The sequence below is a fragment of the Heterodontus francisci genome, chromosome 3 (genome assembly GCF_036365525.1).
Source record: "Heterodontus francisci isolate sHetFra1 chromosome 3, sHetFra1.hap1, whole genome shotgun sequence".
NCBI lineage: Eukaryota > Metazoa > Chordata > Chondrichthyes > Heterodontiformes > Heterodontidae > Heterodontus > Heterodontus francisci.
In genome coordinates, this window is record NC_090373.1 from 207,108,990 (window position 1) to 207,131,200 (window position 22,211).

General features: G+C 42.5%; 1 protein-coding gene across 5 annotated transcripts in view; it reads right to left on the minus strand.

The window, feature by feature from the left end:
- The window catches only part of abcc10 (ATP-binding cassette, sub-family C (CFTR/MRP), member 10), a 505,256-nt gene that overhangs the window by 326,312 nt on the left and 156,733 nt on the right, over nt 1-22,211 (minus strand). For all 5 annotated transcript variants that reach the window (XM_068028201.1, XM_068028199.1, XM_068028202.1 and 2 more), the window contains exon 13: nt 19,691-19,817. In XM_068028201.1, coding sequence (XP_067884302.1) covers nt 19,691-19,817 — 127 coding nt within the window. The remainder of the gene's footprint in view (nt 1-19,690; nt 19,818-22,211) is intronic.

Consider the following 22,211-nt stretch of genomic DNA (forward strand, 5'->3'; position numbering starts at 1 on the left):
ATTCCCCATTCTGTATTAATCCACACAGTGAGGATACATTGCCCACTCTGTATTAATCCACACAGTGAGGATACATTCCCCACTCTGTATTAATCCACACAGTGAGGATACATTCCCCACTCTGTATTAATCCACACAGTGAGGATACATTCCCCACTCTGTATTAATCCACACTCTGAGGATACATTCCCCACTCTGTATTAATCCACACAGTGAGGATACATTCCCCACTCTGTATTAATCCACACAGTGAGGATACATTCCCCACTCTGTATTAATCCACACAGTGAGGATACATTCCCCACTCTGTATTAATCCACACAGTGAGGATACATTCCCCACTCTGTATTAATCCACACAGTGAGGATACATTCCCCACTCTGTATTAATCCACACTCTGAGGATACATTCCCCACTCTGTATTAATCCACACAGTGAGGATACATTCCCCACTCTGTATTAATCCACACTCTGAGGATACATTCCCCACTCTGTATTAATCCACACACTGAGGATACATTCCCCACTCTGTATTAATCCACACAGTGAGGATACATTCCCCACTCTGTATTAATCCACACTCTGAGGATACATTCCCCACTCTGTATTAATCCACACAGTGAGGATACATTCCCCATTCTGTATTAATCCGTAGAGTCAGGATACATTCCCCACTCTGTATTAATCCACACTCTGAGGATACATTTCCCACTCTGTATTAATCCACACAGTGAGGATACATTCCCCACTCTGTATTAATCCACACAGTGAGGATACATTCCCCACTCTGTATTAATCCACACAGTGAGGATACATTCCCCACTCTGTATTAATCCACACTCTGAGGATACATTCCCCATTCTGTATTAATCCACACAGTGAGGATACATTCCCCATTCTGTATTAATCCACACAGTGAGGATACATTGCCCACTCTGTATTAATCCACACAGTGAGGATACATTCCCCACTCTGTATTAATCCACACAGTGAGGATACATTCCCCACTCTGTATTAATTCACACAGTGAGGATACATTCCCCACTCTGTATTAATCCACACTCTGAGGATACATTCCCCACTCTGTATTAATCCACACAGTGAGGATACATTCCCCACTCTGTATTAATCCACACAGTGAGGATACATTCCCCACTCTGTATTAATCCACACAGTGAGGATACATTCCCCACTCTGTATTAATCCACACAGTGAGGATACATTCCCCACTCTGTATTAATCCACACAGTGAGGATACATTCCCCACTCTGTATTAATCCACACTCTGAGGATACATTCCCCACTCTGTATTAATCCACACAGTGAGGATACATTCCCCACTCTGTATTAATCCACACAGTGAGGATACATTCCCCATTCTGTATTAATCCACACTCTGAGGATACATTCCCCACTCTGTATTAATCCACACAGTGAGGATACATTCCCCACTCTGTATTAATCCACACTCTGAGGATACATTCCCCACTCTGTATTAATCCACACAGTGAGGATACATTCCCCACTCTGTATTAATCCACACTCTGAGGATACATTCCCCACTCTGTATTAATCCACACAGTGAGGACACATTCCCCACTCTGTATTAATCCACACAGTGAGGATACATGCCCCACTCTGTATTAATCCACACACTGAGGATACATTCCCCACTCTGTATTAATCCACACAGTGAGGATACATTTCCCACTCTGTATTAATCCACACAGTGAGGATACATTCCCCATTCTGTATTAATCCACACAGTGAGGATACATTCCCCACTCTGTATTAATCCACACTCAGAGGATACATTCCCCACTTTGTATTAATCCACACAGTGAGGATACATTCCCCATTCTGTATTAATCCACACAGTGAGGATACATTCCCCACTCTGTATTAATCCACACTCTGAGGATACATTCCCCATTCTGTATTAATCCACACAGTAAGGATACATGCCCCACTCTGTATTAATCCACACACTGAGGATACATTCCCCACTCTGTATGAATCCACACTCTGAGGATACATTCCCCATTCTGTATTAATCCACACAATGAGGATACATTCCCCACTCTGTATGAATCCACACTCTGAGGATACATTCCCCACTCTGTATTAATCCACACAGTGAGGATACATTCCCCATTCTGTATTAATCCACACAGTGAGGATACATTCCCCACTCTGTATTAATCCACACAGTGAGGATACATTCCCCATTCTGTATTAATCCACACTCTGAGGATACATTCCCCACTCTGTATTAATCCACACACTGAGGATACATTCCCCACTCTGTATGAATCCACACACTGAGGATACATTCCCCACTCTGTATTAATCCACACAGTGAGGATACATTCCCCATTCTGTATTAATCCACACAGTGAGGATACATTCCCCACTCTGTATTAATCCACACAGTGAGGATACATTCCCCATTCTGTATTAATCCACACAGTGAGGATACATTCCCCATTCTGTATTAATCCACACAGTGAGGATACATTCCCCACTCTGTATTAATCCACACACTGAGGATACATTCCCCACTCTGTATTAATCCACACAGTGAGGATACATTCCCCATTCTGTATTAATCCACACAGTGAGGATACATTCCCCACTCTGTATTAATCCACACAGTGAGGATACATTCCCCACTCTGTATTAATCCACACAGTGAGGATACATTCCCCACTCTGTATTAATCCACACAGTGAGGATACATTCCCCACTCTGTATTAATCCACACACTGAGGATACATTCCCCACTCTGTATTAATCCACACAGTGAGGATACATTCCCCATTCTGTATTAATCCACACAGTGAGGATACATTCCCCACTCTGTATTAATCCACACAGTGAGGATACATTCCCCACTCTGTATTAATCCACACACTGAGGATACATTCCCCATTCTGTATTAATCTACACTCTGAGGATACATTCCCCATTCTGTATTAATCCACACAGTGAGGATACATTCCCCACTCTGTATTAATCCACACACTGAGGATACATTCCCCACTCTGTATTAATCCACACAGTGAGGATACATTCCCCACTCTGTATTAATCCACACTCTGAGGATACATTCCCCATTCTGTATTAATCCACACACTGAGGATACATTCCCCATTCTGTATTAATCCACACAGTGAGGATACATTCCCCACTCTGTATTAATCCACACAGTGAGGATACATTCCCCACTCTGTATTAATCCACACAGTGAGGATACATTCCCCACTCTGTATTAATCCACACTCTGAGGATACATTCCCCATTCTGTATTAATCCACACACTGAGGATACATTCCCCATTCTGTATTAATCCACACAGTGAGGATACATTCCCCACTCTGTATTAATCCACACAGTGAGGATACATTCCCCACTCTGTATTAATCCACACAGTGAGGATACATTCCCCATTCTGTATTAATCCACACAGTGAGGATACATTCCCCACTCTGTATTAATCCACACACTGAGGATACATTCCCCACTCTGTATTAATCCACACACTGAGGATACATTCCCCACTCTGTATTAATCCACACAGTGAGGATACATTCCCCATTCTGTATTAATCCGTAGAGTCAGGATACATTCCCCACTCTGTATTAATCCACACTCTGAGGATACATTCCCCACTCTGTATTAATCCACACAGTGAGGATACATTCCCCATTCTGTATTAATCCACACTCTGAGGATACATTCCCCACTCTGTATTAATCCACACAGTGAGGATACATTCCCCATTCTGTATTAATCCACACTCTGAGGATACATTCCCCACTCTGTATTAATCCACACAGTGAGGATACATTCCCCACTCTGTATTAATCCACACACTGAGGATACATTCCCCATTCTGTATTAATCCACACTCTGAGGATACATTCCCCACTCTGTATTAATCCACACAGTGAGGATACATTCCCCACTCTGTATTAATCCACACACTGAGGATACATTCCCCACTCTGTATTAATCCACACACTGAGGATACATTCCCCATTCTGTATTAATCCACACTCTGAGGATACATTCCCCATTCTGTATTAATCCACACAGTGAGGATACATTCCCCACTCTGTATTAATCCACACACTGAGGATACATTCCCCATTCTGTATTAATCCACACTCTGAGGATACATTCCCCATTCTGTATTAATCCACACACTGAGGATACATTCCCCACTCTGTATTAATCCACACACTGAGGATACATTCCCCATTCTGTATTAATCCACACTCTGAGGATACATTCCCCACTCTGTATTAATCCACACTCTGAGGATACATTCCCCACTCTGTATTAATCCACACAGTGAGGATACATTCCCCATTCTGTATTAATCCACACAGTGAGGATACATTCCCCATTCTGTATTAATCCACACTCTGAGGATACATTCCCCACTCTGTATTAATCCACACAGTGAGGATACATTCCCCATTCTGTATTAATCCACACAGTGAGGATACATTCCCCATTCTGTATTAATCCACACAGTGAGGATACATTCCCCATTCTGTATTAATCCACACAGTGAGGATACATTCCCCATTCTGTATTAATCCACACAGTGAGGATACATTCCCCATTCTGTATTAATCCACACAGTGAGGATACATTCCCCACTCTGTATTAATCCACACAGTGAGGATACATTCCCCATTCTGTATTAATCCACACTCTGAGGATACATTCCCCATTCTGTATTAATCCACACTCTGAGGATACATTCCCCACTCTGTATTAATCCACACACTGAGGATACATTCCCCATTCTGTATTAATCCACACTCTGAGGATACATTCCCCATTCTGTATTAATCCACACTCTGAGGATACATTCCCCACTCTGTATTAATCCACACACTGAGGATACATTCCCCACTCTGTATTAATCCACACAGTGAGGATACATTCCCCATTCTGTATTAATCCACACTCTGAGGATACATTCCCCACTCTGTATTAATCCACACAGTGAGGATACATTCCCCACTCTGTATTAATCCACACACTGAGGATACATTCCCCATTCTGTATTAATCCACACTCTGAGGATACATTCCCCACTCTGTATTAATCCACACAGTGAGGATACATTCCCCACTCTGTATTAATCCACACAGTGAGGATACATTCCCCACTCTGTATTAATCCACACTCTGAGGATACATTCCCCACTCTGTATTAATCCACACAGTGAGGATACATTCCCCATTCTGTATTAATCCACACAGTGAGGATACATTCCCCATTCTGTATTAATCCACACTCTGAGGATACATTCCCCATTCTGTATTAATCCACACAGTGAGGATACATTCCCCACTCTGTATTAATCCACACAGTGAGGATACATTCCCCATTCTGTATTAATCCACACTCTGAGGATACATTCCCCACTCTGTATTAATCCACACAGTGAGGATACATTCCCCACTCTGTATTAATCCACACAGTGAGGATACATTCCCCACTCTGTATTAATCCACACTCTGAGGATACATTCCCCACTCTGTATTAATCCACACAGTGAGGATACATTCCCCATTCTGTATTAATCCACACACTGAGGATACATTCCCCACTCTGTATTAATCCACACAGTGAGGATACATTCCCCATTCTGTATTAATCCACACTCTGAGGATACATTCCCCACTCTGTATTAATCCACACAGTGAGGATACATTCCCCATTCTGTATTAATCCACACTCTGAGGATACATTCCCCATTCTGTATTAATCCACACAGTGAGGATACATTCCCCATTCTGTATTAATCCACACTCTGAGGATACATTCCCCACTCTGTATTAATCCACACTCTGAGGATACATTCCCCACTCTGTATTAATCCACACTCTGAGGATACATTCCCCATTCTGTATTAATCCACACTCTGAGGATACATTCCCCACTCTGTATTAATCCACACAGTGAGGATACATTTCCCACTCTGTATTAATCCACACAGTGAGGATACATTCCCCACTCTGTATTAATCCACACAGTGAGGATACATTCCCCACTCTGTATTAATCCACACAGTGAGGATACATTCCCCACTCTGTATTAATCCACACACTGAGGATACATTCCCCACTCTGTATTAATCCACACAGTGAGGATACATTCCCCATTCTGTATTAATCCACACAGTGAGGATACATTCCCCACTCTGTATTAATCCACACAGTGAGGATACATTCCCCACTCTGTATTAATCCACACACTGAGGATACATTCCCCATTCTGTATTAATCTACACTCTGAGGATACATTCCCCATTCTGTATTAATCCACACAGTGAGGATACATTCCCCACTCTGTATTAATCCACACACTGAGGATACATTCCCCACTCTGTATTAATCCACACAGTGAGGATACATTCCCCACTCTGTATTAATCCACACTCTGAGGATACATTCCCCATTCTGTATTAATCCACACACTGAGGATACATTCCCCATTCTGTATTAATCCACACAGTGAGGATACATTCCCCACTCTGTATTAATCCACACAGTGAGGATACATTCCCCACTCTGTATTAATCCACACAGTGAGGATACATTCCCCACTCTGTATTAATCCACACTCTGAGGATACATTCCCCATTCTGTATTAATCCACACACTGAGGATACATTCCCCATTCTGTATTAATCCACACAGTGAGGATACATTCCCCACTCTGTATTAATCCACACAGTGAGGATACATTCCCCACTCTGTATTAATCCACACAGTGAGGATACATTCCCCATTCTGTATTAATCCACACAGTGAGGATACATTCCCCACTCTGTATTAATCCACACACTGAGGATACATTCCCCACTCTGTATTAATCCACACACTGAGGATACATTCCCCACTCTGTATTAATCCACACAGTGAGGATACATTCCCCATTCTGTATTAATCCGTAGAGTCAGGATACATTCCCCACTCTGTATTAATCCACACTCTGAGGATACATTCCCCACTCTGTATTAATCCACACAGTGAGGATACATTCCCCATTCTGTATTAATCCACACTCTGAGGATACATTCCCCACTCTGTATTAATCCACACAGTGAGGATACATTCCCCATTCTGTATTAATCCACACTCTGAGGATACATTCCCCACTCTGTATTAATCCACACAGTGAGGATACATTCCCCACTCTGTATTAATCCACACACTGAGGATACATTCCCCATTCTGTATTAATCCACACTCTGAGGATACATTCCCCACTCTGTATTAATCCACACAGTGAGGATACATTCCCCACTCTGTATTAATCCACACACTGAGGATACATTCCCCACTCTGTATTAATCCACACACTGAGGATACATTCCCCATTCTGTATTAATCCACACTCTGAGGATACATTCCCCATTCTGTATTAATCCACACAGTGAGGATACATTCCCCACTCTGTATTAATCCACACACTGAGGATACATTCCCCATTCTGTATTAATCCACACTCTGAGGATACATTCCCCATTCTGTATTAATCCACACACTGAGGATACATTCCCCACTCTGTATTAATCCACACACTGAGGATACATTCCCCATTCTGTATTAATCCACACTCTGAGGATACATTCCCCACTCTGTATTAATCCACACTCTGAGGATACATTCCCCACTCTGTATTAATCCACACAGTGAGGATACATTCCCCATTCTGTATTAATCCACACAGTGAGGATACATTCCCCATTCTGTATTAATCCACACTCTGAGGATACATTCCCCACTCTGTATTAATCCACACAGTGAGGATACATTCCCCATTCTGTATTAATCCACACAGTGAGGATACATTCCCCATTCTGTATTAATCCACACAGTGAGGATACATTCCCCATTCTGTATTAATCCACACAGTGAGGATACATTCCCCATTCTGTATTAATCCACACAGTGAGGATACATTCCCCATTCTGTATTAATCCACACAGTGAGGATACATTCCCCACTCTGTATTAATCCACACAGTGAGGATACATTCCCCATTCTGTATTAATCCACACTCTGAGGATACATTCCCCATTCTGTATTAATCCACACTCTGAGGATACATTCCCCACTCTGTATTAATCCACACACTGAGGATACATTCCCCATTCTGTATTAATCCACACTCTGAGGATACATTCCCCATTCTGTATTAATCCACACTCTGAGGATACATTCCCCACTCTGTATTAATCCACACACTGAGGATACATTCCCCACTCTGTATTAATCCACACAGTGAGGATACATTCCCCATTCTGTATTAATCCACACTCTGAGGATACATTCCCCACTCTGTATTAATCCACACAGTGAGGATACATTCCCCACTCTGTATTAATCCACACACTGAGGATACATTCCCCATTCTGTATTAATCCACACTCTGAGGATACATTCCCCACTCTGTATTAATCCACACAGTGAGGATACATTCCCCACTCTGTATTAATCCACACAGTGAGGATACATTCCCCACTCTGTATTAATCCACACTCTGAGGATACATTCCCCACTCTGTATTAATCCACACAGTGAGGATACATTCCCCATTCTGTATTAATCCACACAGTGAGGATACATTCCCCATTCTGTATTAATCCACACTCTGAGGATACATTCCCCATTCTGTATTAATCCACACAGTGAGGATACATTCCCCACTCTGTATTAATCCACACAGTGAGGATACATTCCCCATTCTGTATTAATCCACACTCTGAGGATACATTCCCCACTCTGTATTAATCCACACAGTGAGGATACATTCCCCACTCTGTATTAATCCACACAGTGAGGATACATTCCCCACTCTGTATTAATCCACACTCTGAGGATACATTCCCCACTCTGTATTAATCCACACAGTGAGGATACATTCCCCATTCTGTATTAATCCACACACTGAGGATACATTCCCCACTCTGTATTAATCCACACAGTGAGGATACATTCCCCATTCTGTATTAATCCACACTCTGAGGATACATTCCCCACTCTGTATTAATCCACACAGTGAGGATACATTCCCCATTCTGTATTAATCCACACTCTGAGGATACATTCCCCATTCTGTATTAATCCACACAGTGAGGATACATTCCCCATTCTGTATTAATCCACACTCTGAGGATACATTCCCCACTCTGTATTAATCCACACTCTGAGGATACATTCCCCACTCTGTATTAATCCACACTCTGAGGATACATTCCCCATTCTGTATTAATCCACACTCTGAGGATACATTCCCCACTCTGTATTAATCCACACAGTGAGGATACATTTCCCACTCTGTATTAATCCACACAGTGAGGATACATTCCCCACTCTGTATTAATCCACACACTGAGGATACATTCCCCACTCTGTATTAATCCACACACTGAGGATACATTCCCCACTCTGTATTAATCCACACAGTGAGGATACATTCCCCACTCTGTATTAATCCACACAGTGAGGATACATTCCCCACTCTGTATTAATCCACACTCTGAGGATACATTCCCCACTCTGTATTAATCCACACAGTGAGGATACATTCCCCATTCTGTATTAATCCACACAGTGAGGATACATTCCCCATTCTGTATTAATCCACACTCTGAGGATACATTCCCCACTCTGTATTAATCCACACTCTGAGGATACATTCCCCATTCTGTATTAATCCAGACAGTGAGGATACATTCCCCACTCTGTATTAATCCACACTCTGAGGATACATTCCCCACTCTGTATTAATCCACACTCTGAGGATACATTCCCCATTCTGTATTAATCCACACTCTGAGGATACATTCCCCACTCTGTATTAATCCACACAGTGAGGATACATTTCCCACTCTGTATTAATCCACACAGTGAGGATACATTCCCCACTCTGTATTAATCCACACTCTGAGGATACATTCCCCACTCTGTATTAATCCACACTCTGAGGATACATTCCCCACTCTGTATTAATCCACACAGTGAGGATACATTCCCCACTCTGTATTAATCCACACACTGAGGATACATTCCCCACTCTGTATTAATCCACACAGTCAGGATACATTCCCCATTCTGTATTAATCCACACTCTGAGGATACATTCCCCACTCTGTATTAATCCACACTCTGAGGATACATTCCCCACTCTGTATTAATCCACACAGTGAGGATACATTCCCCACTCTGTATTAATCCACACTCTGAGGATACATTCCCCATTCTGTATTAATCCACACTCTGAGGATACATTCCCCACTCTGTATTAATCCACACAGTGAGGATACATTCCCCATTCTGTATTAATCCACACTCTGAGGATACATTCCCCACTCTGTATTAATCCACACAGTGAGGATACATTCCCCACTCTGTATTAATCCACACACTGAGGATACATTCCCCACTCTGTATTAATCCACACTCTGAGGATACATTCCCCACTCTGTATTAATCCACACAGTGAGGATACATTCCCCATTCTGTATTAATCCACACTCTGAGGATACATTCCCCACTCTGTATTAATCCACACAGTGAGGATACATTCCCCACTCTGTATTAATCCACACACTGAGGATACATTCCCCACTCTGTATTAATCCACACAGTCAGGATACATTCCCCATTCTGTATTAATCCACACTCTGAGGATACATTCCCCACTCTGTATTAATCCACACTCTGAGGATACATTCCCCACTCTGTATTAATCCACACAGTGAGGATACATTCCCCACTCTGTATTAATCCACACTCTGAGGATACATTCCCCATTCTGTATTAATCCACACTCTGAGGATACATTCCCCACTCTGTATTAATCCACACAGTGAGGATACATTCCCCATTCTGTATTAATCCACACAGTGAGGATACATTCCCCATTCTGTATTAATCCACACTCTGAGGATACATTCCCCACTCTGTATTAATCCACACAGTGAGGATACATTCCCCACTCTGTATTAATCCACACACTGAGGATACATTCCCCACTCTGTATTAATCCACACAGTCAGGATACATTCCCCACTCTGTATTAATCCACACTCTAAGGATACATTCCCCACTCTGTATTAATCCACACAGTGAGGATACATTCCCCATTCTGTATTAATCCACTCTCTGAGGATACATTCCCCACTCTGTATTAATCCACACTCTGAGGATACATTCCCCACTCTGTATTAATCCACACAGTGAGGATACATTCCCCATTCTGTATTAATCCACACTCTGAGGATACATTCCCCACTCTGTATTAATCCACACAGTGAGGATACATTCCCCACTCTGTATTAATCCACACACTGAGGATACATTCCCCACTCTGTATTAATCCACACAGTCAGGATACATTCCCCACTCTGTATTAATCCACACAGTGAGGATACATTCCCCACTCTGTATTAATCCACACAGTGAGGATACATTCCCCATTCTGTATTAATCCACACAGTGAGGATACATTCCCCACTCTGTATTAATCCACACTCTGAGGATACATTCCCCATTCTGTATTAATCCACACAGTGAGGATACATTCCCCATTCTGTATTAATCCACACTCTGAGGATACATTCCCCACTCTGTATTAATCCACACTCTGAGGATACATTCCCCACTCTGTATTAATCCACACTCTGAGGATACATTCCCCATTCTGTATTAATCCACACTCTGAGGATACATTCCCCACTCTGTATTAATCCACACAGTGAGGATACATTTCCCACTCTGTATTAATCCACACAGTGAGGATACATTCCCCACTCTGTATTAATCCACACACTGAGGATACATTCCCCACTCTGTATTAATCCACACACTGAGGATACATTCCCCACTCTGTATTAATCCACACAGTGAGGATACATTCCCCACTCTGTATTAATCCACACAGTGAGGATACATTCCCCACTCTGTATTAATCCACACTCTGAGGATACATTCCCCACTCTGTATTAATCCACACAGTGAGGATACATTCCCCACTCTGTATTAATCCACACTCTGAGGATACATTCCCCACTCAGTATTAATCCACACAGTGAGGATACATTCCCCACTCTGTATTAATCCACACACTGAGGATACATTCCCCACTCTGTATTAATCCACACAGTCAGGATACATTCCCCATTCTGTATTAATCCACACTCTGAGGATACATTCCCCACTCTGTATTAATCCACACTCTGAGGATACATTCCCCACTCTGTATTAATCCACACAGTGAGGATACATTCCCCACTCTGTATTAATCCACACTCTGAGGATACATTCCCCATTCTGTATTAATCCACACTCTGAGGATACATTCCCCACTCTGTATTAATCCACACAGTGAGGATACATTCCCCACTCTGTATTAATCCACACTCTGAGGATACATTCCCCACTCTGTATTAATCCACACAGTGAGGATACATTCCCCACTCTGTATTAATCCACACTCTGAGGATACATTCCCCACTCTGTATTAATCCACACAGTGAGGATACATTCCCCACTCTGTATTAATCCACACTCTGAGGATACATTCCCCACTCTGTATTAATCCACACAGTGAGGATACATTCCCCACTCTGTATTAATCCACACTCTGAGGATACATTCCCCATTCTGTATTAATCCACACTCTGAGGATACATTCCCCACTCTGTATTAATCCACACAGTGAGGATACATTCCCCATTCTGTATTAATCCACACAGTGAGGATACATTCCCCATTCTGTATTAATCCACACTCTGAGGATACATTCCCCACTCTGTATTAATCCACACAGTGAGGATACATTCCCCACTCTGTATTAATCCACACAGTGAGGATACATTCCCCATTCTGTATTAATCCACACAGTGAGGATACATTCCCCATTCTGTATTAATCCACACTCTGAGGATACATTCCCCACTCTGTATTAATCCACACAGTGAGGATACATTCCCCACTCTGTATTAATCCACACACTGAGGATACATTCCCCACTCTGTATTAATCCACACTCTGAGGATACATTCCCCACTCTGTATTAATCCACACTCTGAGGATACATTCCCCACTCTGTATTAATCCACACTCTGAGGATACATTCCCCACTCTGTATTAATCCACACTCTGAGGATACATTCCCCACTCTGTATTAATCCACACTCTGAGGATACATTCCCCATTCTGTATTAATCCACACTCTGAGGATACATTCCCCACTCTGTATTAATCCACACAGTGAGGATACATTTCCCACTCTGTATTAATCCACACAGTGAGGATACATTCCCCACTCTGTATTAATCCACACACTGAGGATACATTCCCCACTCTGTATTAATCCACACACTGAGGATACATTCCCCACTCTGTATTAATCCACACAGTGAGGATACATTCCCCACTCTGTATTAATCCACACAGTGAGGATACATTCCCCACTCTGTATTAATCCACACTCTGAGGATACATTCCCCACTCTGTATTAATCCACACAGTGAGGATACATTCCCCATTCTGTATTAATCCACACAGTGAGGATACATTCCCCATTCTGTATTAATCCACACTCTGAGGATACATTCCCCACTCTGTATTAATCCACACTCTGAGGATACATTCCCCATTCTGTATTAATCCAGACAGTGAGGATATATTCCCCACTCTGTATTAATCCACACTCTGAGGATACATTCCCCATTCTGTATTAATCCACACTCTGAGGATACATTCCCCACTCTGTATTAATCCACACAGTGAGGATACATTTCCCACTCTGTATTAATCCACACAGTGAGGATACATTCCCCACTCTGTATTAATCCACACTCTGAGGATACATTCCCCACTCTGTATTAATCCACACTCTGAGGATACATTCCCCACTCTGTATTAATCCACACAGTGAGGATACATTCCCCACTCTGTATTAATCCACACACTGAGGATACATTCCCCACTCTGTATTAATCCACACAGTCAGGATACATTCCCCATTCTGTATTAATCCACACTCTGAGGATACATTCCCCACTCTGTATTAATCCACACTCTGAGGATACATTCCCCACTCTGTATTAATCCACACAGTGAGGATACATTCCCCACTCTGTATTAATCCACACTCTGAGGATACATTCCCCATTCTGTATTAATCCACACTCTGAGGATACATTCCCCACTCTGTATTAATCCACACAGTGAGGATACATTCCCCATTCTGTATTAATCCACACTCTGAGGATACATTCCCCACTCTGTATTAATCCACACAGTGAGGATACATTCCCCACTCTGTATTAATCCACACACTGAGGATACATTCCCCACTCTGTATTAATCCACACAGTCAGGATACATTCCCCATTCTGTATTAATCCACACTCTGAGGATACATTCCCCACTCTGTATTAATCCACACTCTGAGGATACATTCCCCACTCTGTATTAATCCACACAGTGAGGATACATTCCCCACTCTGTATTAATCCACACTCTGAGGATACATTCCCCATTCTGTATTAATCCACACTCTGAGGATACATTCCCCACTCTGTATTAATCCACACAGTGAGGATACATTCCCCATTCTGTATTAATCCACACAGTGAGGATACATTCCCCATTCTGTATTAATCCACACTCTGAGGATACATTCCCCACTCTGTATTAATCCACACAGTGAGGATACATTCCCCACTCTGTATTAATCCACACAGTGAGGATACATTCCCCATTCTGTATTAATCCACACAGTGAGGATACATTCCCCATTCTGTATTAATCCACACTCTGAGGATACATTCCCCACTCTGTATTAATCCACACAGTGAGGATACATTCCCCACTCTGTATTAATCCACACACTGAGGATACATTCCCCACTCTGTATTAATCCACACAGTCAGGATACATTCCCCACTCTGTATTAATCCACACTCTAAGGATACATTCCCCACTCTGTATTAATCCACACAGTGAGGATACATTCCCCATTCTGTATTAATCCACTCTCTGAGGATACATTCCCCACTCTGTATTAATCCACACTCTGAGGATACATTCCCCACTCTGTATTAATCCACACAGTGAGGATACATTCCCCATTCTGTATTAATCCACACTCTGAGGATACATTCCCCACTCTGTATTAATCCACACAGTGAGGATACATTCCCCACTCTGTATTAATCCACACACTGAGGATACATTCCCCACTCTGTATTAATCCACACAGTCAGGATACATTCCCCACTCTGTATTAATCCACACAGTGAGGATACATTCCCCACTCTGTATTAATCCACACAGTGAGGATACATTCCCCATTCTGTATTAATCCACACAGTGAGGATACATTCCCCACTCTGTATTAATCCACACTCTGAGGATACATTCCCCATTCTGTATTAATCCACACAGTGAGGATACATTCCCCACTCTGTATTAATCCACACAGTGAGGATACATTCCCCACTCTGTATTAATCCACACAGTGAGGATACATTCCCCACTCTGTATTAATCCACACAGTGAGGATACATTCCCCACTCTGTATTAATCCACACTCTGAGGATACATTCCCCACTCTGTATTAATCCACACAGTGAGGATACATTCCCCACTCTGTATTAATCCACACAGTGAGGATACATTCCCCACTCTGTATTAATCCACACTCTGAGGATACATTCCCCATTCTGTATTAATCCACAGAGTGAGGATACATTCCCCATTCTGTATTAATCCACACAGTGAGGATACATTCCCCATTCTGTATTAATCCACACAGTGAGGATACATTCCCCACTCTGTATTAATCCACACTCTGAGGATACATTCCCCATTCTGTATTAATCCACAGAGTGAGGATACATTCCCCACTCTGTATTAATCCACACACTGAGGACACATTCCCCACTCTGTATTAATCCACACAGTGAGGATACATTCCCCACTCTGTATTAATCCACACAGTGAGGATACATTCCCCACTCTGTATTAATCCACACAGTGAGGATACATTCCCCATTCTGTATTAATCCACTCTCTGAGGATACATTCCCCACTCTGTATTAATCCACACTCTGAGGATACATTCCCCACTCTGTATTAATCCACACAGTGAGGATACATTCCCCATTCTGTATTAATCCACACTCTGAGGATACATTCCCCACTCTGTATTAATCCACACACTGAGGATACATTCCCCATTCTGTATTAGAATTAGAATTAGAACATTACAGCGCAGTACAGGCCCTTCAGCCCTCGATGTTGCGCCAACCTGTGAAACCATCTGACCTACACTATTCCATTTTCATCCATATGTCTATCCAATGACCACTTAAATGCCCTTAAAGTTGGCGAGTCTACTACTGTTGCAGGCAGGGCGTTCCACGCCCCTACTACTCTCTGAGTAAAGAAACTACTTCTGACATCTGTCCTATATCTATCACCCCTCAACTTAAAGCTATGTCCCCTCGTGTTTGCCATCACCATCCGAGGAAAAAGACTCTCACTATCCACCCTATCTAACCCTCTGATTATCTTATATGTCTCTATTAAGTCACCTCTCCTCCTCCTTCTCTCCAACGAAAACAACCTCAAGTCCCTCAGCCTTTCCTCGTAAGAACTTCCCTCCATACCAGGCAACATCCTAGTAAATCTCCTCTGCACCCTTTCCATAGCTTCCACATCCTTCCTATAATGCGGTGACCAGAACTGCACGCAATACTCCAGCTGTACAGCTGCAGCATGACCTCGTGGCTCCTAAACTCGATCCCCCTACTAATGAAAGCTAACACACCATATGCCTTCTTAACAGCCCTATTAACCTGGGTAGCAACCTTCAGGGATTTATGCACCTGGACACCAAGATCTCTCTGCTCATCTTCACTACCAAGAATCTTCCCATTAGCCCAGTACTCTGCATTCCTGTTACTCCTTCCAAAGTGAATCACCTCGCACTTTTCCGCATTAAACTCCATTTGCCATCTCTCAGCCCAGCTCTGCAGCCTATCCATGTCCCTCTGTACCCTACAACATCCTTCGGCACTATCCACAACTCCACCGACCTTCGTGTCATCCGCAAATTTACTAACCCACCCTTCTACACCCTCATCCAGGTCATTTATAAAAATGACAAACAGCAGTGGCCCCAAAACAGGTCCTTGCGGTACACCACTAGTAACTAAACTCCAGGATGAACATTTGCCATCAACCACCACCCTCTGTCTTCTTTCAGCTAGCCAATTTCTGATCCAAAGCTCTAAATCACCTTCAACCCCATACTTCCGTATTTTCTGCAATAGCCTACCGTGGGGAACCTTATCAAACGCCTTACTGAAATCCATATACACCACATCCACTGCTTTACCCTCATCCACCTGTTTGGTCACCTTCTCGAAAAACTCAATAAGGTTTGTGAGGCACGACCTACCCTTCACAAAACCATGCTGACTATCTCTAATGGACTTATTCTTTTCAAGATGATTATAAATCCTATCTCTTATAACCTTTTCCAACATTTTACCCACAACCGAAGTAAGGCTCACAGGTCTATAATTACCAGGGCTGTCTCTACTCCCATTCTTGAACAAGGGGACAACATTTCCTATCCTCCAGTCTTCCGGCACTATTCCTGTCGACAATGACGACATAAAGATCAAGGACAAAGGCTCTGCAATCTCCTCCCTAGCTTCCCAGAGAATCCTAGGATAAATCCCATCTGGCCCAGGGGACTTATCTATTTTCACACTTTCCAAAATTGATAACACCTCCTCCTTGTGAACCTCAATCCCATCTAGCCTAGTAGCCTGAATCTCAGTATTCTCCTCGACATTTTCTTTCTCTACTGTAAATACTGACGCAAAATATTCATTTAACGCTTCCCCTATCTCCTCTGATTCCACACACAACTTCCCACTACTATCCTTGATTGGCCCTTTAGTAACTTTAGTTACTCTTTTCCTTTTTAAATACTTGTAGAAACTCTTACTGTTTTCAGATTTTAGCTAGCTTTCTCTTATACTCTAATTTCTTTGTTTTGGTCATTCTTTGCTGAAATCTGTCCAATCTTCGGACCTGCCACTAATCTTCGCAGTACTGTACACTTTTTCTTTCAGTCTGGTATTATCCTTAACTTCCTTAGGTAGCCACAGATAGTGCATCCTTCTCAGTCTCTCTCGAAGGAATACATTTTTGCTGTAAGTTATGAAATAACTCCTTAAATATCTTCAACTATTTTTCTACTGTCCTACCTTTATCTATTTTCCCAGTTCACTTTAGCCAGCTCTGCCCTCATACCCTTTATTTAAGTTTTAGTCTTAGACCCAAGACTTCTCACCTTGAAACTGAATGTGAAATTCTATCATGTTATGATCATTGTTGCCTTTTACTATGAAGTCTCATTGCACATTACCAGGTCTAAAATAGCCTGGTCCCTGGTTGGCATTAGAACATACTGCTCTAAGAAATTGTCCCAAATACACTATGTACACAAGTGCCAGGCAAAGACCACCTCCAACAAGAGAGAATCTAACCATCTCCCCATGACGTTCAATGACATTACCATTGCTGAATCTCCCAGTAACATCCTGGGGGTCCCCCCTCACCAGAAATTTAACTGGATCAGCCATAAGGGCTGTGGCTACAAGAGCAGATACAGACTGATCATTCTGTGGCAAGTAACTCATCTTCTGACTCCCCAAAGCCTTTCCATCATCTAAACATCACAGATCAGGAGTAATGGAATACTCTCCACTTGCCTGGATGAGTACAGCTCCAACAACACTCGAAGCTTGATGCCATCCAAGGCAAAGCAGCCCACTTTATTGTCACCCCATTCATCACCTTAATCATTCACTTCTTCCACCACTGGCGGACCATGGTAGCCGTGTGTACTATCTACAAGAAACACTGAGGAAACACATCAAGGATTCTTCAGCAGCATCATCTGAACCAGTGACCTCTACCACACAGAAGAACAAGGGCATCAGGTGCATTGGAACACCACCATCTCCAAGCTCCTCTTCAAGTCACACACTATTCAGACTTGGAAATCATTGTTCCTTCATAGTTTCTGGGTCAAAATCATTGAACTCCCTGTCCAACAGCACCGAGTCAACCCACACCACATGAACTGCAGCACTTCAAGGTGACTCACCACCACTTTTTCAAGGGCACTTAGGGATGGGCAATGAATACAGCCATGCCAGTGATACCCGCATCCCATGATGAATAAAAAGGTGCGGTCAGAGGTTGAAATTGAAATCAAATGTTGAGTCTGGAAGGCAGTAAAGTGTCCAATCAAAAGATGAGGTTCTGCTCCTTGAGCTTATGTTGTTCATAAGGTGCACTGTGTTTTCCCCACTAACAGCCTGGATAGCATGGAAGGCTCCAATTGCTGCATCCGTGACTCCAAGGGTTGCAGATATAGAGCAGCAGGAGGATATATTCCCCATTCTGTATTAATCTGCATAGAGGATATATTCGTTCTACATCAGTTCACACACTCGGGTACATTCTTTCCACCCGAAATCTGATAGAGATACCGCATCAAACAATATGTTTAACGGTGCTCATACTCATACCGCATTACTCACAAAGGTGCTTACCGAATGAACCGCATTAATTGATGTGTATGGAGAGATCCAGAATGGTTTCTTGTTGTGGACCCATTCTCGTTGTGTTGCACGTTGGTAATCCAGTGAGAGAGCCACCAGTCGGACAAATTACGGGACGCTGTGGAGGTAGGATATCTGAGACATTAAACCTGCAAGTCCATCGGACTATTAGAGACTGGGTGTGCTGTACATTACTTGGAAGATGATACCAACCTTTATGTGCCGAGCTGCTGAGCTTGGCTGCAGTGCCGTATGTAGGAAGATAGGAAGAGAATCTGGAAACTTAGTATGGATTATCAATACATGACAACTGTCCCCAAGCCACTAATGCATAAGTTGGAGACTTGGATCAGAGTAAACCTGGCAGGGTCTGTGGAAAGATTCCCCATCTACCCTCAGTCAGCATATGTGGCATCGACCGGCCAACTAGGGGCAATAGGAGAGGAAGCCTATCATTCAAACCCTTAAGAATTTTATATATTTCAATTAGATCACCTCTCACTCTTGTAAACTCCAAGGAATATAGGCCTAATCTACTCAATCTCCCCTCTTAAGACAATCCTCTCATCCCAGTAAACATCTAGCAAACTTCGCGGGCAAGTATGTCATTCCTTGTTAATGTGACCAAAACTGCAGACTATACTCCAAGTGCGGCCTCACCAATGCCCTGCATAATTGTATTAAGACTTAGGAACATAGGAGCAGGAGTAGGCTATTCCGTCCATTGAGCCTGCTCTCTGCCATTCAAACAGATCATGGCTGATGATCCACTTCAATGCCACTTTCCCGGGTTATCTCCATATCTCTTGATGTCATTCGTATCCAGATATCTATTGATTTCTGTCTTGAACATGCTCAATGATTTAGTTTCCACAGCCCTCTGGGGTAGAGAATTCCACAAATTCTGAGTAAAGAAATTCCTCTTCATCTCAGTCTTAAATGGCCTGCCCCTTATTCTGCGACTGTGTCCCCTTATTCTAGACTCACCAGCTCGACCAAACATCCTAACCAAATCCATCCTGTCACACCCTGTAAGAATTTTGTAATTTCAATGAGATCACCTCTCATTCTTTGAAACTCTAGAGAATACAGGCCTAGTTTCTGCAATCTCTCCTCATAAGACAATCCTGCCATCCCAGGAATCAGTGTGGTGAACCTCCTTTGCACTCCCTCTATGGCAAGTATATCCTTCCTTGGATGAGGAAACCAAAACTGTACAGAATACTCCAGGTGTGGTCTCACCAAAGCTTTATACAATTGAAGCAAGACATCTATACTTCTGTACTCAAATCCCCTTGCAACGAAGGCCAACATACCATTTGCCTTCTTAATTGTTTGTTGCACCTGCATGCTACCTTTTAGTGACTCATGAACAAGGTTATTGGGGTAAACGGGACCATGGAGCTGAGGTTACAATCAGATCAGCTATGATATTATTGAATGGCGGAGCAAGCTCGAGTGGCCGAGTGGCCTACTGCTGCTCCTCGTTTGTATGTATGTTTGTATGTATGTTCGTATGTATGTTTGTATGTATGTTCGTATGTATGGTTGTAAGGACACCCAGGTACCTCTGGACATCAACACTTCCCAACCCCTCAACATTTAAGAAATACTCTGTCTTTCTGTTATTTTCCACCAAAGTGGATAATTTCACACTTATTCACATTATATTCCATTTGTCATGTTCTTGCCCATTCACTTAGCCTGTCCAAATCCCCTTGAAGCCTCCTTACAACTCACGTTGCCACCTAGTTTTGTGACATCAGTGAATATGGAAATATTACAATTGGTCCCCACATCCAAATCATTTATATAGATTGTGAACAGCTGTGGCCCCAGCACTGATCCTTTATCTATGCTGCAAGTAACATCCTCAAAAAACTTAAACTGGTTTGTCAAGCATGATTTCCCTTTCATAAATCCATGTTGGCTCTGCCCAATCATATAATTATTCTCCAGTTATCACATCCTTTCCAATAGATTCCAACATTTTCCCTACTGCTGACATCAAACTTAACAGGTCTGTAGTTCCCCGTTTTCTCTCTCCCTCCCTTCTTAAATAGTGCGGTTACCTTTGCTACTTCCCACTCTGCGGGATCCTTTCCCAAATCTATAGAATCTTGAAAGATAACCACCAATACATCACCTATGTCTATAGCCACCTCCTTCAATACTCTGGAATCTAGCTCATCTGGTCCAGGGGATTTATTAACCTTCAATCCAGATAACTTTTCAAGTACTACCTCTTTACTGATACTAATTTCTTTCAATTCCTCATTTTCACAAGTCCCTTGGTTCCCTAGTATTTCTGGGACATTTTCTGCAACTTCCTCCATGAAGACAGACACAAAGTAATTGTTTAGTTTCTCCGCCATTTCCCTGTTCTCCATTATAAATTCTCCAGCCTCCACCTGTAATGAACCCACATTTGTCCTTGTTAATCGTTTCCTTTCCACATACCTGAAGAAGCTTTTCCAGTCTGCCTTTATGTTTCTCACTAGCTTGCATTCAT